The sequence below is a fragment of the Mytilus edulis genome, chromosome 4, assembly GCF_963676685.1.
Source record: "Mytilus edulis chromosome 4, xbMytEdul2.2, whole genome shotgun sequence".
NCBI classification, from domain to species: domain Eukaryota; kingdom Metazoa; phylum Mollusca; class Bivalvia; order Mytilida; family Mytilidae; genus Mytilus; species Mytilus edulis.
This window is the reverse complement of record NC_092347.1, coordinates 14,249,444-14,275,164: the sequence shown is the minus strand read 5'-3', so window position 1 is coordinate 14,275,164 and position 25,721 is coordinate 14,249,444. Positions and strand designations below refer to the sequence as shown.

The following is a 25,721-nucleotide window of genomic DNA, read 5'->3' as shown; positions in this document are numbered from 1 at the left end:
CCTGGTCCTCTTCGACAATCCAGTCGATCGCCAGCCCGCCGCCACGCTAGGTAGACAGATGTATCCGAGTCAGAGACACCTCTTGATGCAAACGTTCCGAGAGGCCACGAGGAGACCCTTCGGATACCTTCTGGCGGATCTGAAGGCCGCTACACCCGAACACTTGAGATTACGTAGCGACGTCTTGGGCGGAGGCGAGGACGACGCCGAAGCCGAGGACGAAGACGTCGATTCCACCGGAAGCGAATCGAACACCATGGAACTCGGGGAAGAAGACGTCGGAAGCGAATCGGACCTGATGGCTTGTCGCGCATGCGGACTGGTATTTGCGCACGCCCGGGGACTCGAGATCCACCAAGAGAGGGACTGTGACGAAGAACCATCCGCCAAACGATGCAGAACGGAAGACGACGGCGTGGAGGGAACCTACGGATACGAACTGGAGTGTTATCTCGAAGACCTACCGGCGACCGTGTGTTGTGTCGATGAACTGCCGGATGAAGTCTCGAACAGGCCCCGCAGTTTCGTCGTCAACACGGACGACTGCGACGGCAAGGGCATTTACTGGGTGGCGTTCCACTTCCCGCGAGAGGGACCCGTCGAATTTTTCGATTCGTTCGGACGTTCTCCGGAGTATTACCATCGTCGCTTCAGGAACGTGCTCATCGCCAATGGACCTCAATACAGATTCAGTACGACTCAAGTGCAACCGGGATCATCCGATACGTGCGGACTCTGTTGTGTACATTTCGTGAAGATGAGATATAGAAACATTAGCATGGAAGACATTGTGAAAGATTTTTCGTCTAGAGACTTGATGAGTAACGACGACAAACTGCTTGCACTGTACGAATGAATGTTATAAATATATATGAAACTGGCATCTGCGTTGGTATTTTTTCTATTTGCCCCGAACACGATACGATTAATCGGTGATTGATGTTCACATCATGAAGAGTTGCTTCCCTTTTTTGTATCAGAGTTCCTCGATACGATCACGTGACCTTGCCTCGTTGAATTGTCACTCCACGAGAGATATATATACAGAGTTGCTTCCCTTGTTTTGTACCAGAGTTAACGTTCCTCGATACGATCACGTGACCTGCTGTCCATATATGGTCATATATGTTTATTTTGATTTGTGAGTGAAAATAAAAGTTTTTTTTCCAAAGGAGTAGGTTCAGTAAGACCCCTTTTTGGCCCCAAAATATAGCAGTTTTACAAAATTGTTAAAATGTAAACCTTTAGTTATTTATTGGACAGTAGACTGCTTCTGCTACATAAATATGGGCTTTTTTTTACAATACAATACACATATATCCGGTACTATCACCATTAAGTCATGCTTTTTTTATTATACATGTCAGTTTTGTTATATTTAAGTCCATACGTCGGGCCTTTTATTACAGTTTTTGTAAGAGTTCTTTACTGCACTCCTAATTACTCCCTATTCCGTAACTGTGATCCTCATTCAATGTTACAACCTCCGGTCTTTTGTATTGATCCTATACCCCTATTAAATAATCATGATTTTACGGAATGGAAAAAATATTATCAACAACACAACTTCTAGGTTATCTACGTGCATAAATAAACGTATTGGTTATGCCACTACAGCCAGATTATTTAACAAAAATGCACGTGGATATCCACAAATTTTCCCGTGCAATGCCAAAAAATGACTAACCTGTTTTAGATTAACTTCTCAAAATACTATAAGGTCAACAGTGAACGGGAGAACCTTTTCGCTCTCCTTTTCCTGTGATATTACCTGAAAAACTCAAAACCTAATATATGTGGTAACTTGAACCCAACCTAAGTGTGGTATTCAATATGTGGGACAGACGGGACGAGAGTATTTCAGAAGAAATCAAGAACATCTCTACCGCTTTCGTAGACCCCAAAAAATTCAAAAGTTTAGTATATCAGCATTTAGATAAGCATAATCATAATCTGAAATATATAAAATTCCAACCGCTCGAAACCGTTCAAAAACAACCAGGAGAATCGCACAAGCAATTTGAAAAATCACGCGAAGTTCGCGAATTGTTTTGGATAAAAAGACTTCAAACAGCTTATCCTCTCGGTCTAAATGATAAAATATTAGGGCAGGGGAACATATCTAAAACTCATATCGATGTCATTAATATTGTTGATAAACGACTTAGAAATAATAGGTCTCATGGTAAACGCAAGAACCGTAATCAACGTATTAAACATCGTATAAATTATACACTTGCTGATCTGTTATCTATAATAAAGAATAATGGCAGACATCAAGTATTATGCAAACTGGGTCAGATACCTATAAGTAAATTATATGCTATTTTTCTGGAGTGTGATAAAATTTCTTTTTTTTAGCCCATTTTATGAATACACCCGTATTATTACAGCCTTTTGTCATCACAGGCTTTTTCCTATTATTGATAAACCTGAAAATCATAAACGACATTTTCTCAAATTAAAATATATAAATAGAGGTATTGATTTTATTAATTTGTCTAGCATATTCAATGACTCTTCTGTCTATAGCTTAATACCTCCATATTTTGATAATATAGAACAACCCATTATTTCGTATTCTTATAAAAAACCAAGCAGAAATTTGATTTTCAATTATACGTCAATTACAACAGACGTCAATATAGAAAATAATGTTCCTTCCACTTGAGATTGCGAAACATCTAGTTTTAAATATGTTCCCTATGGTCATGTTATCACAGGAGACCTCAACATCGTCGATGACCGTGAAGTCATAACTTTTCTAAAGAAAGGACCGAAATACCGTCCTCCATCTACAATAGATTGGAAACAGTGTCGTCAGGTCATTAAAGACGCTCTGTCTGCCTATTGTAAAAATTGGTGCAAACGTGAAAAATCCGATAAAAAATCTTTAGACAGTTATTTGAATAAAATTATGAATACGGTTGATATTCGAATATCTCATTTAGAAAACAATTCTGAAATTAATAATAGGAACCATGATATACCCATTTCTAGAATAAAAAACAAACTCAAGGTACTCGCAGAGCGGTTTGTGTTCGTACCGGCAGACAAGGCAGCAAATAATGTAGTGGTGGTGTGACGCATATACTACACGAAAGTTCTTCAAAACGAAATTATCAATTCCTCTACATTCAGGTCAGTGCGCACCACAGAGAGTCAAATCGTTAACAAGCATACCACTGCCACTGCCCAGCTTAAAGCATCTTCCGAACATTTGAAAGTCCCTACCATGTACTGGTTACCGAAATTACACAAAAAACATTTAAATTCCGTTTCATCTCCGCTTCCAGTCAGTGTTCTACTGCTAATCTATCAGTGCTTCTAACCACCTCCCTTACTACTATCAAAGAACTGGTTATTAACTTTTGTAATAAAGCTTATGAAAATAATGGTATTAATTATTTTTGGAGTGTTAAAAATTCTTTAGAGGTTTTAGATAAAATACATGCTTTCAATGGTCCTTACAATTCTGTTGACAGTTATGATTTTTCTACTCTGTACACTACACTTCCACACAATCTTATAAAGAAAAAGTTTTTGTATTTGATAAAATGGTCTTTCGAAAAATCTCATTGTAATTTTATTTGCTGTAACTCGTTTAAGGTCTTTTTCTGTAACGAAAAAGGAAAGTATGCTAGATACACTTACTGGAAATATGAGGATATGATTGAAGCTTTAAACTTTCTGCTTGATAACATTTATGTACGTTTCGGCGATAAAGTGTATCGTCAGGTAGTAGGTATTCCTATGGGCACCAACTGTGCCCCTTTAATAGCAGATTTATTTCTATATTGCTATGAATCTCAGTTTATGACCAAACTCAGTAAAGACCCATCATTGTTACATTTGGTTGATACATTCAAAAATACCTACCGTTATCTGGATGATATTTTTTCGTTAAATAATCCAGAGTTCTCTAAATATACTTCAGAAATTTACCCAAACGAACTTACTTTAACTAAATCTAACATAAACAGCAGCAGTTGTCCTTTTCTAGATTTAGACATTTCAATTTCAAACGGGAAACTTCACACTAAAATTTACGACAAAAGAGACGATTTTTCATTTCCTATTGTTAATTTTCCTTTTTTAGACGGCGATGTGCCTTTGGCTCCATCATACGGTGTTTATATATCGCAACTCGTTCGGTTTGCCCGTGTGTGTTCTGATGTCATAGATTTTAACGAACGTAATCAATGCATCACTGGTAAATTATTGTGTCAGGAATTTCGATACCATAAATTACTTAAAACTTTTACTAAATTCTTTCATAGATACAAAGATTTGATTAGTAAATTTGGCTATACCTGTAGAAAGCTTATTAAAAATGGTATTTCACATCCTAAATTTTATGGTAATATTGTACTTAAAGCGAGGAAATCACTATGTGATCCTTGTAAACTCATCGAACCTTTAAACAAACTTATAAGTAAGGGTTATCGTACCAATATTGTAATAAGATCTCTGAATATAGTTCACATTGGCACTAATATTGATATTGTCATTAGCAAATTAAAACATAACTAAATTTCATTATCTTTTGAGGCGAGATGTATAGAGACACAGACACGTTAACTTTTATTTCTATAGAAGTCGCTCTTCACTATACTACTACCTGTCGATACATTTATTTTTGGCATTGCACAAGTCATGTCTTCTTTGACTATTAATGACGTTAAAATACTAAATCCCTGTGATGTGTTTTAGTCGATTTTAGTCTCTGATGCATGATTTTTTATTATTAATTGGTTTTGGCTTTTAACTAGCTGTCAGTAACTGCGAGTACTCTCAAATCGTATTTTCTTGTTAATTCGACCTGTTTATACTGTTTATAATGCTTTTTTGTTATTTTTTATTTATATGGATCTTGTCTGTACACCAGCTTTGATTATTTGTAATATCTTCAATTTTTCACTTATTCTTACAACATTTGTATAAACTTCAAGATTATAAAAAAACCGGTTTTTTTCTAAAGTGAACATTGATTGGTTAAATATTTCTCAGTCATGTCCAGTTTTTGAATTTGTTTGTTAGCTTTTTGGTCATGAAGGTTTGTCTCTAATATTTAATTAACTGTGCATTTGTATTCAGATATCGCAAATCAAATTTATTCGTTCATTGTTCAATCATACGTTTTTTGATTGAGTTAAGTCTGCCAATTGATATTTTATCGTATGTTTTTCTTTGTTGTGATGTTATGCTATTGTTTCAGAAAAAGGGAGAAGGTTTGGATCCATTAAAACGTTTAATCCCGCTGCAAATGTTTGCACCTGTCCTAAGTCAGGAATCTGATGTACAGTAGTTGTCGTTTGTTTATGTAATATATACGTGTTTCTCGTTTCTCGTTTTGTTTATATAGATTAGACCGTTGGTTTTCCCGTTTGAATGGTTTTACACTAGTAATTTTGGGGCCCTTTATAGCTTGTTGTTCGGTGTGAGCTAAGGCTCCGTGTTGAAGGCCGTACTTTAACCTATAATGGTTTACTTTTTAAATTGTTATTTGTATGGAGAGTTGTCTCATTGGCACTCACACCACATCTTCCTATATCTATAAATTACTGAAATCCTCATAATTCTAGCATTTTAGTTAAATTTTAGACGGTTTTCGTGTAAAACGAAAGTCGCCGCATTCGTGTTCATCCTTAATATTGAAATGTAAGTTGTATTTTATGATAATACGTAACATATATAAAGGTTGAGGATGAACACGGATGCGGCCACTTTCATTTTTACCAAAAACCATCTGAAAAGTGACATTTTTCGGCATATTAGGTAGATTTTTCATATTTGAGCTTGAATCGGCTACTTTTTAATGACTAAATCTGTTCAAATCTTTCACATAAACTAATTAATTCAAATAAAATAGACACTTAAGTGTTTAAAAAGTTGTCGAAATCTTTCGTCAGAAGAACCTGAAATTTGAGGCCAAAATCGGTCCTTACCGGACCTACTCCTTTGGTCATCATTTCCATATATGATCATAGGGTATCTTGTCGGTTTCCATATATGGTCATGTATTTTATTTTGATTTTTCAACGGAAATAAGGTTTCTACCAAATTTGGTCATCATTTCCATATATGGTCATGTATGTTTATTTTGAGTGAAAATAAGGTTCTTACCAAATTTGGTCATAATTTCCATATATGGTCATAGGGTATTGTGGTCGCTTTCCATATATGGAATTCATCATATGGTGGTCCAAGAGTCATAATCCGACATCTGGTGCTTCCGTTTTGATATATACCCCTAATAGAATTGGCAAAGATCTACGTGAGTCATACTGTTCATATGACGTCAGCGCCTTAGCGCCTTGCGTTTTTGGGGTTGCATAAAACATCATAACGAACAGAAAAATACTCGTTATAGGAGGCTGGCTCGTCTTTTGTCATTCCTGGAATGAATCATGGCACATCACCAAATTAGGTAAGTTGGTATGGTATGAGTCATAGGGTACGAGCGTCATGGCCTTATTAGGACTTCCAGCGTCTCTATGCGTGATTCATTGTTTAACCATTCACCCGTGACGTCACTTCCGGAGGCGGGGTTTGACCATATTTGGATGCGCCACAGCGCCACGCGTTTTTGGGGTGCATCAAACTGATCCGTCCCTACTACTTTCCTGGATGCAATTTTTCTAGAATTAAGGAATAGCCCATTAAGACTCTTTCCTATATTTCTTTGAAATTAAGAACTATATAGCCAGTGAATATTTTTAAAACTTTAAAAAAATGTTTTATTAAATTATGAACTTAGTCCCACTTTAAAGCTGAAATCAAATTCTCCTGCTGCATGTACGTACTTTTTGTCACTGGCATATTTTTTCGTGTTTCGGCCTTAGCCAAAAGTTCAAGGATTATTTTATTTAAGAATTGAATGCTTCTTTCTGTAAATTCATAGGGTTGACCGAAATACATCTTCTATGAAGCGCGGTCAACGCTTACCAATGTACAACCAGCTACGAAATTACTTAAGAAGCATTCAAAACTATACTTAAACCTATTGATCTGAACATTTACTTAATGATACTGCAGGAACGTCCATGTGAATATTTGTTAGCGAGAAGTCTCTGCTGGGTACATGATTAAGACATCACCCGAGACAAAGATGATATATGTCATGTGTGACGCGTTTCCAGTCAACTTGTTTTAAACTTGTGATAAAATCCATTAATATACCAGGCAAAACATATGAATATATAAACTGTAATAATATTAAAAAATGATTTTTTTTCAATAAACTCGAACTTGATCATTAAAACTTGTTTTTTCAAATGATCGCATTATACATTTCATTTCTATAAGTACTGATAAAAAAGGGCGGAGACTTTAGTGATGACTATGCAAAAGTTTTAGGAATTGTTGGTCTTCAATGCTCTTCAACTTCGTACTTTATAATGTCTTTATTTGGCCTTTTAAACATTTTTGATTCGAGCGTCACTGATGAGTCTTTTGTAGACGAAACGCGCGTCTGGCGTAAATATAAAATTTTATTCCTGGTATCTATGATGAGTTTATTGACTAGATTCGTTAAACACTCCTAACAGTATTAGATATATAAATTATACAGCCTATGCGAATTTCGAGTTTTGACCCTTTGATGATGTGTTTGAAATAGTACAGCATACTAGTATGCTACAATTTGAAAATATAGCATAGTCAATGTTTGTGATATAGCATATGCGATAAAAATGCAGCATAACCAGAAAATATTTATTGACCCTTTTGGGACGTCAAATATAGCTTATGCTACAAAGCAGCATAAGCTTTGTTTTATAGCTTATGCACCTCTTTTTACTTTGACCCTTTCCGTATACAATAATTTTGCTATAAAAAAGATATGCATCACTTTTTTTTAATTTGAGGTTTCATATGACTTTAAGATTATCTTAAGATTGTCTTAAAAGATACATTCGATGGACAGTCTAAGATGTATCATAAGACAGTCTTAGGGCTATCCTATAATTTGTCCGAAGATATATCTTAAGACAAATCTTTCTTTGTGTATGTCTAATGTCGCCTTTTCTTTTTTTCTAGCAGGGCGGGACGCAGATTGAGGATTTTCAGGTATGTTTTCTGTTAAGACCTTTGTGTATGTCTAATGTCGCCTTTTCTTTTTTTCTAGCAGGGCGGGACGCAAATTGAGGATTTTTAGGTATGTTTTCTATTAAGACCTTTGTGTATGTCTAATGTTGTCTTTTCTTTTTATCTGGCAGGGCGCGATGCAGATCGAAGATTCACAGGTATGTTTTCTGTGAAGGCCTTTGTGTATGTCTAATGTCGCCTTTTCTTTTTTCTAACAGGGCACGACGCAGATTGAGGATTTTCAGGTATGTTTTCTGTTAAGACCTTTGTGTATGTCTAATGTTGTCTTTTCTTTTTTTCTAGCAGGGCGCGACGCAGATTGAGGATTTTCAGGTATGTTTTCTGTTAAGACCTTTGTGTATGTTTAATGTTGTCTTTTCTTTTTTTCTGGCAGGGCGCGATGAAGATCGAAGATTCACAGGTATGTTTTCTGTTAAGGCCTTTGTGTATGTCTAATGTTGCCTTTTCTTTTTTCTAACAGGGCGTGACGCAGATTGAGGATTTTCAGGTATCTTTTCTGTTAAGACCTTTGTGTATGTCTAATGTTGTCTTTTCTTTTTTTCTGGCAGGGCGCGATGCAGATTGAGGATTTTCAGGTATGTTTTCTCTTAAGACCTTTGTGTATGTTTAATGTTGTCATTTCTTTTTTTCTGGCAGGGCGCGACGCAGATTGAAGATTCGCAGGTATGTTTTCCGTTAGGACCTTTGTGTATGTCTAATGTTGTCTTTTCTTTTTTTCTGGCAGGGCGCGACGCAGATTGAAGATTCGCAGGTATGTTTTCTGTTAAGACCTTTGTGTATGTCTAATGTTGTCTTTTCTTTTTTTCTAGCAGGGCGCGACGCAGATTGAGGATTGAGGTATGTTTTCTGTTAAGACCTTTGTGTATGTCTAATGTTGTCTTTTCTTTTTTTTCTGGCAGGGCGCGACGCAGATTGAAGATTCGCAGGTATGTTTTCTGTTAAGACCTTTGTGTATGTCTAATGTTGTCTTTTCTTTTTTTCTGGCATGATGCGACGCAGATTGAAGATTCACAGGTATGTTTTCTGTTAGGACCTTTGTGTATGTCTAATGTTGTCTTTTCTTTTTTTCTAGCAGGGCGCTACGCAGATTGAGGATTTAGGTATGTTTTCTGTTAAGACCTTTGTGTATGTCAAATGTTGTCTTTTCTTTTTTTCTGGCAGGGCGCGACGCAGATTGAGGATTTTCAGGTATGTTTTCTGTTAAGACCTTTGTGTATGTCTAATGTTGTCTTTTCTTTTTTTCTAGCAGGGCGCGACGCAGATTGAGGATTGAGGTATGTTTTCTGTTAAGACCTTTGTGTATGTCTAATGTTGTCTTTTCTTTTTTTTCTGGCAGGGCGCGACGCAGATTGAAGATTCGCAGGTATGTTTTCTGTTAAGACCTTTGTGTATGTCTAATGTTGTCTTTTCTTTTTTTCTGGCATGATGCGACGCAGATTGAAGATTCACAGGTATGTTTTCTGTTAGGACCTTTGTGTATGTCTAATGTTGTATTTTCTTTTTTTCTAGCAGGGCGCTACGCAGATTGAGGATTTAGGTATGTTTTCTGTTAAGACCTTTGTGTATGTCAAATGTTGTCTTTTCTTTTTTTCTGGCAGGGCGCGACGCAGATTGAGGATTTTCAGGTATGTTTTCTGTTAAGACCTTTGTGTATGTCTAATGGTTCCTTTTTTTTTCCTTTAGGTCGTGTGGCCTTTTTTTTTTTGCAGGGCGCGACGCGGATTGAGGATTTTAAGGTATGTTTTCTGTTAAGACCTTTGTGTATGTCTAATGTTGTCTTTTCTTTTTTCTGTCAGGGCGTGTCGCAGATTGGAGATTCGCAGGTATGTTTTCTGTTAAGACCTTTGTGTATGTCTAATGTTGTCTTTTCTTTTTTTCTAGCAGGGCGCGTCACAGATTGAGGATTTTCAGGTATGTTTTCTGTTAAGACCTTTGTGTATGTCTAATGTTGTCTTTTCTTTTTTTCTAGCAGGGCGCGTCACAGATTGAGGATTTTCAGGTATGTTTTCTGTTAAGACCTTTGTGTATGTCTAATGTTGTCTTTTCTATTTTTCTAGCAGGGCGCATTGCAGATTGAGGATTTTCAGGTATGTTTTCTGTTAAGACCTTTGTGTATGTCTAATGTTGTCTTTTCTTTTTTTCTAGCAGGGCGCGTCGCAGATTGGAGATTCGCAGGTATGTTTTCTGTTAAGACCTTTGTGTATGTCTAATGTTGTCTTTTCTTTTTTTCTAGCAGGGCGCGTCGCAGATTGAGGATTTTCAGGTATGTTTTCTGTTAAGACCTTTGTGTATGTCTAATGTTGTCTTTTCTTTTTTTCTAGCAGGGGGCGTCCCAGATTGAGGATTTTCAGGTATGTTTTCTGTTAAGACCTTTGTGTATGTCTAATGTTGTCTTTTCTTTTTTTCTGGCAGGGTGTGACGCAGATTGAAGATTTGCAGGTATGTTTTCTGTTAAGACTTTTGTGTATGTCTAATGTTGTCTTTTCTTTTTTTCTAGCAGGGCGCAACGCAGATTGAGGATTTAGGTATGTTTTCTGTTAAGACCTTTGTGTATGTCAAATGTTGTCTTTTCTTTTTTCTGGCAGGGCGGGACGCAGATTGAGGATTTTCAGGTATGTTTTCTGTTAAGACCTTTGTGTATGTCTAATGGTTCCTTTTTTTTCCCTTTAGGTCGTGTGGCCTTTTTTTTTTTGCAGGGCGCGACGCAGATTGAGGATTTTCAGGTATGTTTTCTGTTAAGACCTTTGTGTATGTCTAATGTTGTCTTTCTTTTTTTTTTCTAGCAGGGCGCATCGCAGATTGAGGATTTTCAGGTATGTTTTCTGTTAAGACCTTTGTGTATGTCTAATGTTGTCTTTTCTTTTTTTCTAGCAGGGCGCGTCGCAGATTAAGGATTTTCAAGTATGTTTTCTGTTAAGACCTTTGTGTATGTCTAATGTTGTCTTTTCTTTTTTTCTAACAGGGCGCGTGGCAGATTGGAGAATCGCAGGTATGTTTTCTGTTAAAACCTTTGTGTATGTCTAATGGTTCCTTTTTTTTCCCTTTAGGTCATGTGGCCTTTTTTTTTTATGCAGGGCGCGACGCAGATTGAGGATTTTCAGGTATGTTTTCTGTTAAGACCTTTGTGTATGTCTAATGTTGTCTTTTTTTTTTTTTTTCTAGCAGGGCGCGTCGCAGATTGAGGATTTTCAGGTATGTTTTCTGTTAAGACCTTTGTGTATGTCTAATGTTGTGTTTTCTTTTTTTCTAGCAGGGCGCGTCGCAGATTAAGGATTTTCAGGTATGTTTTCTGTTAAGACCTTTGTGTATGTCTAATGTTGTCTTTTCTTTTTTTCTGTCAGGGCACGTCGCAGATTGGAGATTCGCAGGTATCTTTTCTGTTAAGACCTTTGTGTATGTCTAATGTTGTCTATTCTTTTTTTCTAGCAGGGCGCGTTGCAGATTGAGGATTTTCAGGTATGTTTTCTGTTAAGACTTTTGTGTATGTCTAATGTTGTCTTTTCTTTTTTTCTAGCAGGGCGCGTCGCAGATTGGAGAATCGCAGGTATGTTTTCTGTTAAGACCTTTGTGTATGTCTAATGTTGTCTTTTCTTTTTTTCTAGCAGGGCGCGTCGCAGATTGGAGAATCGCAGGTATGTTTTCTGTTAAGACCTTTGTGTATGTCTAATGTTGTCTTTTCTTTTTTCTGTCAGGGCGTGTCGCAGATTGGAGATTCGCAGGTATGGTTTCTGTTAAGACCTTTGTGTATGTCTAATGTTGTCTTTTCTTTTTTTCTAGCAGGGCGCGTCACAGATTGAGGATTTTCAGGTATGTTTTCTGTTAAGACCTTTGTGTATGTCTAATGTTGTATTTTCTTTTTTTCTAGCAGGGCGCGTCGCAGATTGAGGATTTTCAGGTATGTTTTCTGTTAAGACCTTTGTGTATGTCTAATGTTGTCTTTTCTTTTTTTCTAGCAGGGGGCGTCCCAGATTGAGGATTTTCAGGTATGTTTTCTGTTAAGACCTTTGTGTATGTCTAATGTTGTCTTTTCTTTTTTTCTGGCAGGGTGTGACGCAGATTGAAGATTTGCAGGTATGTTTTCTGTTAAGACTTTTGTGTATGTCTAATGTTGTCTTTTCTTTTTTTCTAGCAGGGCGCAACGCAGATTGAGGATTTAGGTATGTTTTCTGTTAAGACCTTTGTGTATGTCAAATGTTGTCTTTTCTTTTTTCTGGCAGGGCGGGACGCAGATTGAGGATTTTCAGGTATGTTTTCTGTTAAGACCTTTGTGTATGTCTAATGGTTCCTTTTTTTTCCCTTTAGGTCGTGTGGCCTTTTTTTTTTTGCAGGGCGCGACGCAGATTGAGGATTTTCAGGTATGTTTTCTGTTAAGACCTTTGTGTATGTCTAATGTTGTCTTTCTTTTTTTTTCTAGCAGGGCGCATCGCAGATTGAGGATTTTCAGGTATGTTTTCTGTTAAGACCTTTGTGTATGTCTAATGTTGTCTTTTCTTTTTTTCTGTCAGGGCGCGTCGCAGATTGGAGATTCGCAGGTATGTTTTCTGTTAAGACCTTTGTGTATGTCTAATGTTGTATTTTCTTTTTTTCTAGCAGGGCGCGTCGCAGATTGGAGATTCGCAGGTATGTTTTCTGTTAAGACCTTTGTGTATGTCTAATGTTGTCTTTTCTTTTTTTCTAGCAGGGCACGTCGCAGATTGAGGAATTTCAGGTATGTTTTCTGTTAAGACCTTTGTGTATGTCTAATGTTGTCTTTTCTTTTTTTCTGTCAGGGTGCGACGCAGATTGGAGATTCGCAGGTATGTTTTCTGTTAAGACTTTTGTGTATGTCTAATGTTGTCTTTTCTTTTTTTCTAGCAGGGCCATCACAGATTGGAGATTCGCAGGTATGTTTTCTGTTAAGACCTTTGTGCATGTCTAATGGTTCCTTTTTTTTTCCTTTAGGTCATGTGGCCTTTTTTTTTATGCAGGGCGCGACGCAGATTGAGGATTTTCAGGTATGTTTTCTGTTAAGACCTTTGTGTATGTCTAATGTTGTCTTTTTTTTTTTTTTCTAGCAGGGCGCGTCGCAGATTGAGGATTTTCAGGTATGTTTTCTGTTAAGACCTTTGTGTATGTCTAATGTTGTGTTTTCTTTTTTTCTAGCAGGGCGCGTCGCAGATTAAGGATTTTCAGGTATGTTTTCTGTTAAGACCTTTGTGTATGTCTAATGTTGTCTTTTCTTTTTTTCTGTCAGGGCACGTCGCAGATTGGAGATTCGCAGGTATCTTTTCTGTTAAGACCTTTGTGTATGTCTAATGTTGTCTATTCTTTTTTTCTAGCAGGGCGCGTTGCAGATTGAGGATTTTCAGGTATGTTTTCTGTTAAGACTTTTGTGTATGTCTAATGTTGTCTTTTCTTTTTTTCTAGCAGGGCGCGTCGCAGATTGGAGAATCGCAGGTATGTTTTCTGTTAAGACCTTTGTGTATGTCTAATGTTGTCTTTTCTTTTTTTCTAGCAGGGCGCGTCGCAGATTGGAGAATCGCAGGTATGTTTTCTGTTAAGACCTTTGTGTATGTCTAATGTTGTCTTTTCTTTTTTCTGTCAGGGCGTGTCGCAGATTGGAGATTCGCAGGTATGTTTTCTGTTAAGACCTTTGTGTATGTCTAATGTTGTCTTTTCTTTTTTTCTAGCAGGGCGCGTCACAGATTGAGGATTTTCAGGTATGTTTTCTGTTAAGACCTTTGTGTATGTCTAATGTTGTCTTTTCTTTTTTTCTAGCAGGGCGCGTCACAGATTGAGGATTTTCAGGTATGTTTTCTGTTAAGACCTTTGTGTATGTCTAATGTTGTCTTTTCTATTTTTCTAGCAGGGCGCATTGCAGATTGAGGATTTTCAGGTATGTTTTCTGTTAAGACCTTTGTGTATGTCTAATGTTGTCTTTTCTTTTTTTCTGTCAGGGCGCGTCGCAGATTGGAGATTCGCAGGTATGTTTTCTGTTAAGACCTTTGTGTATGTCTAATGTTGTATTTTCTTTTTTTCTAGCAGGGCGCGTCGCAGATTGGAGATTCGCAGGTATGTTTTCTGTTAAGACCTTTGTGTATGTCTAATGTTGTCTTTTCTTTTTTTCTAGCAGGGCACGTCGCAGATTGAGGATTTTCAGGTATGTTTTCTGTTAAGACCTTTGTGTATGTCTAATGTTGTCTTTTCTTTTTTTCTGTCAGGGTGCGACGCAGATTGGAGATTCGCAGGTATGTTTTCTGTTAAGACCTTTGTGTATGTCTAATGTTGTCTTTTCTTTTTTTCTAGCAGGGCCATCACAGATTGGAGATTCGCAGGTATGTTTTCTGTTAAGACCTTTGTGTATGTCGAATGGTTCCTTTTTTTTTCCTTTAGGTCGTGTGGCCTTTTTTTTTTGCAGGGCGCGACGTAGATTGAGGATTTTCAGGTATGTTTTCTGTTAAGACCTTTGTGTATGTCTAATGTTGTCTTTTCTTTTTTTCTAGCAGGGCGCGTCGCAGATTGAGGATTTTCAGGTATGTTTTTATTCTGTTAAGACCTTTGTGTATGTCTAATGTTGTCTTTTCTTTTTTTCTAGCAGGGCACGTCGCAGATTGGAGATTCGCAGGTATGTTTTCTGTTAAGACCTTTGTGTATGTCTAATGTTGTCTTTTCTTTTTTTCTAGCAGGGCGCGTGAAAGATTGGAGATTCGCAGGTATGTTTTCTGTTAAGACCTTTGTGTATGTCTAATGGTTCCTTTTTTTTTCCTTTAGGTCATGTGGCCTTTTTTTATTTTGCAGGGCGCGACGCAGATTGAGGATTTTCAGGTATGTTTTCTGTTAAGACCTTTGTGTATGTCTAATGTTGTCTTTCTTTTTTTTTTCTAGCAGGGCGCATCGCAGATTGAGGATTTTCAGGTATGTTTTCTGTTAAGACCTTTGTGTATGTCTAATGTTGTCTTTTCTTTTTTTCTAGCAGGGCGCGTCGCAGATTAAGGATTTTCAGGTATGTTTTCTGTTAAGACCTTTGTGTATGTCTAATGTTGTATTTTCTTTTTTTCTAGCAGGGCGCGTCGCAGATTGGAGATTCGCAGGTATGTTTTCTGTTAAGACCTTTGTGTATGTCTAATGTTGTCTTTTCTTTTTTTCTAGCAGGGCACGTCGCAGATTGAGGATTTTCAGGTATGTTTTCTGTTAAGACCTTTGTGTATGTCTAATGTTGTCTTTTCTTTTTTTCTGTCAGGGTGCGACGCAGATTGGAGATTCGCAGGTATGTTTTCTGTTAAGACCTTTGTGTATGTCTAATGTTGTCTTTTCTTTTTTTCTAGCAGGGCCATCACAGATTGGAGATTCGCAGGTATGTTTTCTGTTAAGACCTTTGTGTATGTCGAATGGTTCCTTTTTTTTTCCTTTAGGTCGTGTGGCCTTTTTTTTTTGCAGGGCGCGACGTAGATTGAGGATTTTCAGGTATGTTTTCTGTTAAGACCTTTGTGTATGTCTAATGTTGTCTTTTCTTTTTTTCTAGCAGGGCGCGTCGCAGATTGAGGATTTTCAGGTATGTTTTTATTCTGTTAAGACCTTTGTGTATGTCTAATGTTGTCTTTTCTTTTTTTCTAGCAGGGCACGTCGCAGATTGGAGATTCGCAGGTATGTTTTCTGTTAAGACCTTTGTGTATGTCTAATGTTGTCTTTTCTTTTTTTCTAGCAGGGCGCGTGAAAGATTGGAGATTCGCAGGTATGTTTTCTGTTAAGACCTTTGTGTATGTCTAATGGTTCCTTTTTTTTTCCTTTAGGTCATGTGGCCTTTTTTTATTTTGCAGGGCGCGACGCAGATTGAGGATTTTCAGGTATGTTTTCTGTTAAGACCTTTGTGTATGTCTAATGTTGTCTTTCTTTTTTTTTTCTAGCAGGGCGCATCGCAGATTGAGGATTTTCAGGTATGTTTTCTGTTAAGACCTTTGTGTATGTCTAATGTTGTCTTTTCTTTTTTTCTAGCAGGGCGCGTCACAGATTAAGGATTTTCAGGTATGTTTTCTGTTAAGACCTTTGTGTATGTCTAATGTTGTCTTTTCTTTTTTTCTAACAGGGCGCGTGGCAGATTGGAGAATCGCAGGTATGTTTTCTGTTAAGACCTTTGTGTATGTCTAATGGTTCCTTTTTTTTTCCTTTAGGTCATGTGGCCTTTTTTTTTTATGCAGGGCGCGACGCAGATTGAGGATTTTCAGGTATGTTTTCTGTTAAGACCTTTGTGTATGTCTAATGTTGTCTTTTCTTTTTTTCTGTCAGGGCACGTTGCAGATTGGAGATTCGCAGGTATCTTTTCTGTTAAGACCTTTGTGTATGTCTAATGTTGTCTATTCTTTTTTTCTAGCAGGGCGCGTTGCAGATTGAGGATTTTCAGGTATGTTTTCTGTTAAGACTTTTGTGTATGTCTAATGTTGTCTTTTCTTTTTTTCTAGCAGGGCGCGTCGCAGATTGGAGAATCACAGGTATGTTTTCTGTTAAGACCTTTGTGTATGTCTAATGTTGTCTTTTCTTTTTTTCTAGCAGGGCGCGTCGCAGATTGGAGAATCGCAGGTATGTTTTCTGTTAAGACCTTTGTGTATGTCTAACGTTGTCTTTCTTTTTTTCTAGCAGGGCGCGTCGCAGATTGAAGAATCGCAGGTATGTTTTCTGTTAAGACCTTTGTGTATGTCTAATGGTTCCTTTTTTTTCCTTTAGGTCGTGTGGCCTTTTTGTTTTTTGCAGGGCGCGACGCAGATTGAGGATTTTCAGGTATGTTTTCTGTTAAGACTTTTGTGTATGTCTAACGTTGTCTTTTCTTTTTTTCTAGCATGGCGCGTCGCAGATTGGAGAATCGCAGGTATGTTTTCTGTTAAGACCTTTGTGAATGTCTAATGTTGTCTTTTCTTTTTTTCTAGCAGGGCGCATCGCAGAATGAGGATTTTCAGGTATGTTTTCTGTTAAGACCTTTGTGTATGTCTAATGTTGTCTTCTCTTTTTTTCTAGCAGGGCGCGTCGCAGATTGAAGAATCGCAGGTATGTTTTCTGTTAAGACCTTTGTGTATGTTTAATGGTTCCTTTTTTTTCCTTTAGGTCGTGTGGCCTTTTTTTTTTTTTGCAGGGCATGACGCAGATTGAGGATTTTCAGGTATGTTTTCTGTTAAGACCTTTGTGTATGTCTAATGTTGTCTTTTCTTTTTTTCTAGCAGGACGTTGCAGATTGAGGATTTTCAGGTATGTTTTCTGTTAAGACCTTTGTGTATGTCTAATGTTGTCTTTTCTTTTTTTCTGTCAGGGCGCGTCGCAGATTGGAGATTCGCAGGTATGTTTTCCGTTAAGACCTTTGTGTATGTATGATGTTCTGTTTTCTTTTTTTCTAGCAGGGCACGTCGCAGATTGAAGAATCACAGGTATGTTTTCTGTTAATTAAGACCTTTGTGTATGTCTAATGGTTCCTTTTTTTTTTCCTTTAGGTCGTGTGGCCTTTTTGTTTTTTGCAGGGCGCAACCCAGATTGAGGATTTTCAGGTATGTTTTCTGTTAAGACCTTTGTGTATGTCTAATGTTGTCTTTTCTTTTTTTCTAGCAGGGCGTGTCGCAGATTGAGGATTTTCAGGTATGTTTTCCTTTAAGACCTTTGTGTATGTCTAATGTTGTCTTTTCTTTTTTTCTAGCAGGGCGCGTCACAGATTGTGTATTTTCAGGTATGTTTTCTGTTAAGACCTTTGTGTATGTCTAATGTTGTCTTTTCTTTATTTCTAGCAGGGCGCATCGCAGATTGAGGATTTTCAGGTATGTTTTCTGTTAAGACCTTTGTGTATGTCTAATGTTGTCTTTTCTTTTTTTCTAGCAGGGCGCGTCGCAGATTGGAGATTCGCAGGTATGTTTTCTGTTAAGACCTTTGTGTATGTCTAATGTTGTCTTTTCTTTTTTTTCTAGCAGGGCGCGTCGCAGATTGAGGATTTTCAGGTATGTTTTCTGTTAAGACCTTTGTGTATGTCTAATGTTGTCCTTTCTTTTTTTCTAGCAGGGAATGTCGCAGATTGAGGATTTTCAGGTATGTTTTCTGTTAAGACCTTTGTGTATGTCTAATGTTGTCTTTTCTTTTTTTCTAGCAGGGCGCGTCGCAGATTGAGGATTTTCAGGTATGTTTTCTGTTAAGACCTTTGTGTATGTCTAATGTTGTCTTTTCTTTTTTTCTGTCAGGGCGTGTCGCAGATTGGAGATTCGCAGGTATGTTTTCTGTTAAGACCTTTGTGTATGTCTAATGTTGTCTTTTCTTTTTTTCTAGCAGGTGGCGTCGCAGATTGAGGATTTTCAGGTATGTTTTCTGTAAAGACCTTTGTGTATGTCTAATGTTGTCTTTTCTTTTTTTCTAGCAGGGTGCGTCGCAGATTGGAGAATCGCAGGTATGTTTTCTGTTAAGACCTTTGTGTATGTCTAATGTTGTCTTTTCTTTTTTTCTAGCAGGGCACGTCGCAGATTGAGGATTTTCAGGTATGTTTTCTGTTAAGACCTTTGTGTATGTGTAATGTTGTCTTTTCTTTTTTTTCTAGCAGGACGTCGCAGATTGAGGATTTTCAGGTATGTTTTCTGTTAAGACCTTTGTGTATGTCTAATGTTGTCTTTTCTTTTTTTCTAGCAGGGCGCGTTACAGATTGGAGATTCGCAGGTATGTTTTCTGTTAAAACCTTTGTGTATGTCTAATGGTTCCTTTTTTTTTCTTTAAGTCGTGTGGCCTTTTTTTTTTTTGCAAGGCGCGACGCAAATTGAGGATTTTCAGTTTTGTTTTCTCTTAAGACCTTTGTGTATGTCTAATGTTGTCTTTTCTTTTTTTCTAGCAGGGCGCGTCGCATATTGGAGAATCGCAGGTATGTTTTCTGTTAAGATCTTTGTGTATGTCTAATGTTGTCTTTTCTTTTTTTTTCTTTAAGTCGTGTGGCCTTTTTTTTTTTTGCAAGGCGCGACGCAAATTGAGGATTTTCAGTTTTGTTTTCTCTTAAGACCTTTGTGTATGTCTAATGTTGTCTTTTCTTTTTTTCTAGCAGGGCGCGTCGCATATTGGAGAATCGCAGGTATGTTTTCTGTTAAGATCTTTGTGTATGTCTAATGTTGTCTTTTCTTTTTTTCTGTCAGGGCGCGTCGCAGATTGGAGATTAGCAGGTATGTTTTCTGTTAAGACCTTTGTGTATGTCTAATGTTGTCTTTTCGTTTTTTCTAGCAGGGCACATTGCAGATTGGAGAATCGCAGGTATGTTTTCTGTTAAGACCTTTGTGTATGTCTAATGTTGTCTTTTCTTTTGTTTTTAGCAGGGCGCGTCACAGATTGAGGATTTTCAGGTATGTTTTCTATTAAGACCTTTGTGTATGTCTAATGTTGTCTTTTCGTTTTTTCTAGCAGGGCGCGTCGCAGATTGGAGATTCGCAGGTATGTTTTCTGTTAAGACCTTTGTGTATGTCTAATGCTGTCTTTTCTTTTTTTCTAGCAGGGCGTGTCGCAGATTGAGGATTTTCAGGTATGTTTCTGTTAAGACCTTTGTGTATGTCTAATGTTGTCTTTTCTTTTTTTCTAGCAGGGCGCGTCGCAGATTGGAGATTCGCAGGTATGTTTTCTGTTAAGACCTTTGTGTATGTCTAATGGTTCCTTTTTTTTTCCTTTAGGTCGTGTGGCCTTTTTTTTTTGCAGGGTGCGACGGAGATTGAGGATTTTCAGGTATGTTTTCTGTTAAGACCTTTGTGTATGTCTAATGTTGTCTTTTCTTTTTTTCTAGCAGGGCTGTCGCAGATTGAGGATTTTCAGGTATGTTTTCTGTTAAGACCTTTGTGTATGTCTAATGTTGTCTTTTCTTTTTTTCTAGCAGGGCGCGTCACAGATTGGAGATTCGCAGGTATGTTTTCTGTTAAGACCTTTGTGTATGTCTAATGTTGTCTTTTCTTTTTTTCTAGCAGGGCGCGTTGCAGATTGAGGATTTTCAGGTATGTTTTCTGTTAAGACCTTTGTGTATGTCTAATGTTGTCTTTTCGTTTTTTCTAGCAGGGCACATTGCAGATTGGAGAATCGCAGGTATGTTTTCTGTTAAGACCTTTGTGTATGTCTAATGTTGTCTTTTCTTTTGTTTTTAGCAGGGCGCGTCACAGATTGAGGATTTTCAGGTATGTTTTCTATTAAGACCTTTGTGTATGTCTAATGTTGTCTTTTCGTTTTTTCTAGCAGGGCGCGTCGCAGATTGGAGATTCGCAGGTATGTTTTCTGTTAAGACCTTTGTGTATGTCTAATGCTGTCTTTTCTTTTTTTCTAGCAGGGCGTGTCGCAGATTGAGGATTTTCAGGTATGTTTCTGTTAAGACCTTTGTGTATGTCTAATGTTGTCTTTTCTTTTTTTCTAGCAGGGCGCGTCGCAGATTGGAGATTCGCAGGTATGTTTTCTGTTAAGACCTTTGTGTATGTCTAATGGTTCCTTTTTTTTTCCTTTAGGTCGTGTGGCCTTTTTTTTTTGCAGGGTGCGACGGAGATTGAGGATTTTCAGGTATGTTTTCTGTTAAGACCTTTGTGTATGTCTAATGTTGTCTTTTCTTTTTTTCTAGCAGGGCTGTCGCAGATTGAGGATTTTCAGGTATGTTTTCTGTTAAGACCTTTGTGTATGTCTAATGTTGTCTTTTCTTTTTTTCTAGCAGGGCGCGTCACAGATTGGAGATTCGCAGGTATGTTTTCTGTTAAGACCTTTGTGTATGTCTAATGTTGTCTTTTCTTTTTTTCTAGCAGGGCGCGTTGCAGATTGAGGATTTTCAGGTATGTTTTCTGTTAAGACCTTTGTGTATGTCTAATGTTGTCTTTTCTTTTTTTCTGTCCGGGCGCGTCGCAGATTGGAGATTCGCAGGTATGTTTTCCGTTAAGACCTTTGTGTATGTCTAATGTTGTCTTTTCTTTTTTTCTAGCAGGGCGTGTCGCAGATTGAGGATTTTCAGGTATGTTTTCTGTTAAGACCTTTGTGTATGTCTAATGTTGTCTTTTCTTTTTTTCTAGCAGGGTGCGTCGCAGATTGGAGATTCGCAGGTATGTTTTCTGTCAAGACCTTTGTGTATGTCTAATGTTGTCTTTTTTTTTTTTCTGTCAGGGCGCGTCACATATTGGAGATTAGCAGGTATGTTTTCTGTTAAGACCTTTGTGTATGTCTAATGTTGTCTTTTCGTTTTTTCTAGCAGGGCGCATCGCAGATTGGAGAATCGCAGGTATGTTTTCTGTTAAGACCTTTGTGTAAGTCTAATGTTGTCATTTCTTTTTTTCTAGCAGGGCGCGTCGCAGATTGGAGATTCGCAGGTATGTTTTCTGTTAAGACCTTTGTGTATGTCTAATGTTGTCTTTTCTTTTTTTCTATCAGGGCGCGTCGCACATTGAGGATTTTCAGGTATGTTTTCTGTTAAGACCTTTGTGTATGTCTAATGTTGTCTTTTCTTTTTTTTCTAGCAGGGCGCGTCGCAGATTGAGGATTTTCAGGTATGTTTTCTGTTAAGACCTTTGTGTATGTCTAATGTTGTCTTTTCTTTTTTTCTAGCAGGGAGTGTCGCAGATTGAGGATTTTCAGGTATGTTTTCTGTTAAGACCTTTGTGTATGTCTAATGTTGTCTTTTCTTTTTTTCTAGCAGGGCGTGTCGCAGATTCAGGATTTTCAGGTATGATTTCTGATAAGACCTTTGTGTATGTCTAATGTTGTCTTTTCTTTTTTTCTTGCAGGGCGCGACGCAGATTGGAGATTCGCAGGTATGTTTTCTGTTAAGACCTTTGTGTATGTCTAATGGTTCCTTTTTTTTCCCTTAAGGTCGTGTGGCCTTTTTTTTTTGCAGGGCGCGACGCAGATTGAGGATTTTCAGGTATGTTTTCTGTTAAGACCTTTGTGTATGTCTAATGTTGTATTTTCTTTTTTTCTAGCATGGCGCGTCCCAGATCGGAGATTCGCAGGTATGTTTTCTGTTAAGACCTTTGTGTATGTCTAATGTTGTCTTTTCTTTTTTTCTATCAGGGCGCGTCGCAGATTGAGGATTTTCAGGTATGTTGTCTGTTAAGACCTTTGTGTATGTCTAATGTTGTCTTTTCTTTTTTTCTAGCAGGGCGCGTCGCAGATTGGAGATTCGCAGGTATGTTTTCTGTTAAGACCTTTGTGTATGTCTAATGTTGTCTTTTCTTTTTTTCTGTCTGGGCGCCTCACAGATTGGAGATTCGCAGGTATGTTTTCTGTTAAGACCTTTGTGTATGTCTAATGTTGTCTTTTCGTTTTTTCTAGCAGGGCGTGTCGCAGATTGGAGAATCGCATGTATGTTTTCTGTTAAGACCTTTGTGTATGTCTAATGTTGTCTTTTCTTTTTTTCTGTCAGGGCGCGTCGCAGATTGGTGATTCGCAGGTATGTTTTCTGTTAAGACCTTTGTGTATGTCTAATGTTGTCTTTTCTTTTTTTCTAGCAGGGCGCTTCGCAGATTGGAGATTCGCAGGTATGTTTTCTGTTAAGACCTTTGTGTTTGTTTAATGGTTCCTTTTTTTTCCTTTAGGTCGTGTGGCCTTTTTTTTTTTTTGCAGGGCGTGACGCAGATTGAGGATTTTCAGGTATGTTTTCTGTTAAGACCTTTGTGTATGTCTAATTTTGTCTTTTCTTTTTTTCTAGCAGGGCACGTCGCAGATTGAGGATTTTCAGGTATGTTTTCTGTTAAGACCTTTGTGTATGTCTAATGTTGTCTTTTCTTTTTTTCTGGCAGGGCGCATCGCAGATTGAGGATATTCAGGTATGTTTTCTATTAAGACCTTTGTGTATGTCTAATGTTGTCTTTTCTTTTTTTTTTCTAGCAGGGGGCATTGCAGATTGAGGATTTTCAGGTATGTTTTCTGTTAAGACCTTTGTGTATGTCTAATGTTGTCTTTTGTATAGCCGCTGGCACATCTCATTAGGTAGTGTTGAGGGACCATTAACAATGATATATGGTATGCCTTTGTATAGCCGCTGGCACATCTCATTAGGTAGTGTTGAGGGACCATTAACAATGATATATGGTATGCCTTTGTATACGCGCTAGCACATCAAATTAGGTAGTGTCGACGGACCATTAACAATGATATATGGTATGCCTTTGTATAGGCGCTAGCACATCTCATTAAGTAGTATTTAGGGACCATTAACAATGATATATGGTATGCCTTTATATAGGCGGTGGCACATCTCATTAGGTAGTGTTGATGGACCATTAACAATGATATATGGTATGCCTTTGTATAGACATTGGCACATCTCATTAAGTAGTATTTAGGGACCATTAACAATGATATATGGTATGCCTTTATATAGGCAGTGGCACATCTCATTAGGTAGTGTTGAAGGACCATTAACAATGATATATGGTATGCCTTTGTATAGGCATCGGTACATCTCATTAAGTAGTGTTGAGGTACCATTAACAATGATATATGGTATGCCTTTTTATAGGCATTGGCACATCTCATTAGGTAGTGTTGAGGGACCATTAACAATGATATATGGTATGCCTTTGTATAGGCATTCGCACATCTCATTAGGTAGTGTTGAGAGACCATTAACAATGATATATGGTATGCCTTTGTATAGGCGCTAGCACATCTCATTAGGTAGTGTTGAGGGACCATTAACAATGATACATCGTATGCCTTTGTATAGACATTGGTACATCTCATTAGGTAGTGTTGAGGGACCATTAACAATGATATATGGTATGCCTTTGTATAGGCGCTAGCACATCTCATTAGGTAGTGTTGAGGGACCATTAACAATGATACATGGTATACCTTTGTATAGGCATTGGTACATCTCATTAGGTAGTGTTGAGGGACCATTAACAATGATATATGACATGCCTTTATATAGGCATTGGCACATGTCATTAGGTAGTATTGAGTGACCAATAACAATGATACATGGTATGCCTTTGTATAAGCATTGGCACATCTCATTAGGTAGTGTTGAGGGACCATTAACAATGATATATGGTACGCCTTTGTTTGGCATTGGCACATCTCATTAGGTAGTGTTATGGGACAATTAACAATGATATATGGTATACCTTTGTATAGGCATTGCTACATCTCATTAGGTAGTGTTGTGGGACAATAAACAATGATATATGGTATACCTTTGTAAAGACATTGGTAAATCTCATAAGGTAGTGTTGAGGGACCATTAACAATGATATATGGAATGCCTTTGTATAGACATAGGCACATCTCATTGGGTAGTGTTGAGGGACCATTAACAATGATATATGGTATGCCTTTGTATAGGCATTGGCACATCTCATTAGTTAGTGTTGTGGGAACATTAACAATGATATATGGTATGCCTTTGTATAGGTGCTGACACATCTCATTAGGTAGTGTTGAGGGACCATTAACAATGATATATGGTATGCCTTTGTATAGACATTGGTACATCTCATTAGGTAGTGTTGAGGGACCATTAACAATGATATATGGTATACCTTTGTATAGGCATTGGCACATCTCATTAGGTAGTTTTGAGGGAACATTAACAATGATATATGGTATGCCTTTGTATAGGCGCTAGCACATATCATTAGGTAGTGTTTAGGGACCATTGACAATGATATATGGTATGCCTATGTATAGGCGCTGTCACATCTCATTAAGTAGTGTTGAGGGACCATTAACAATGATATATGTGATGCCTTTGTATAGGCATTGGCACATCTCATTAGATAGTGTTGAGGGACCATTAACAATTATATATGGTATGCCTTTGTAGAGGCATTGGCACATCTCATTAGATAGTGTTGAGGGATCATTAACAATGATATATGGTATACCTTTGTATAGGCATTGCTACATCTCCTTAGGTAGTGTTGTGGGACAATAAGCAATGATATATGGTATACCTTTGTATAGACATTAGTACATCTCATAAGGTAGTGTTGAGGGACCATTAACAATGATATACTAGTATGGTATGCCTTTGTATAGGCATTGGCACATCTCATTAGGTAGTGTTGAGGGACCATGAACAATATATGGTATGCCTTTGTATAGACATAGTCACATCCCATTATGTAGTGTTGAGGGACCATTAACAATGATATATGGTATGCCTTTGTATAGGCATTGGCACATCGCATTAGGTAGTGTTGAGGGACCATTAACAATGATATATGGTATGCCTTTGTATAGGCATTGGCAAATCTCATTAGGTAGTGTTGAGGGACCATTATCAATATATGGTATGCCTTTGTATAGACATTGGCTCATCTCATTAGGTAGTGTTGAGGGACCATTAACAATGATATATGGTATGCTTTTTATAGGCATTGGCACATCTCATTAGGTAGTGTTGAAGGACCATTAACAATGATACATGGTATGCCTTTGTATAGGCATTGGCACATCTCATTAGGTAGTGTTGAGAGACCATTAACAATGATACATGTTATACATTTGTATAGACATTGGTACATCTCATTAGGTAGTGTTGAGGGACCATTAACAATGATATATGGTATGCTTTTGTATAGACATTGGCACATCTCATTAGGTAGTGTTGAGGGATCATTAACAATGATATATGGTATGCCTTTGTATAGGCATTGGCACATCTCATTAGGTAGTGTTGA

At 37.6% G+C, this 25,721-nt stretch overlaps 1 protein-coding gene across 1 annotated transcript; it reads left to right on the top strand.

The window, feature by feature from the left end:
• Nucleotides 1–8,488: 8,488 nt before the first annotated feature.
• On the top strand, nt 8,489–23,578 carry LOC139521269 (spermidine/spermine N(1)-acetyltransferase-like protein 1). The gene is made up of 25 exons (XM_071314739.1): nt 8,489–8,509; nt 9,906–9,932; nt 10,522–10,548; nt 11,072–11,098; nt 11,802–11,828; nt 12,154–12,180; nt 12,788–12,817; nt 12,964–12,992; nt 13,694–13,720; nt 14,395–14,423; nt 14,772–14,801; nt 15,414–15,442; nt 16,172–16,198; nt 16,919–16,948; nt 17,469–17,498; nt 17,850–17,879; nt 18,467–18,496; nt 18,929–18,958; nt 19,398–19,427; nt 20,122–20,151; nt 21,375–21,404; nt 21,819–21,845; nt 22,014–22,043; nt 22,921–22,950; nt 23,555–23,578. The coding sequence occupies exons 1-25, from the start codon at nt 8,489–8,491 to the stop codon at nt 23,576–23,578; spliced, it is 708 nt and encodes a 235-aa protein (XP_071170840.1).
• Nucleotides 23,579–25,721: the final 2,143 nt, after the last annotated feature.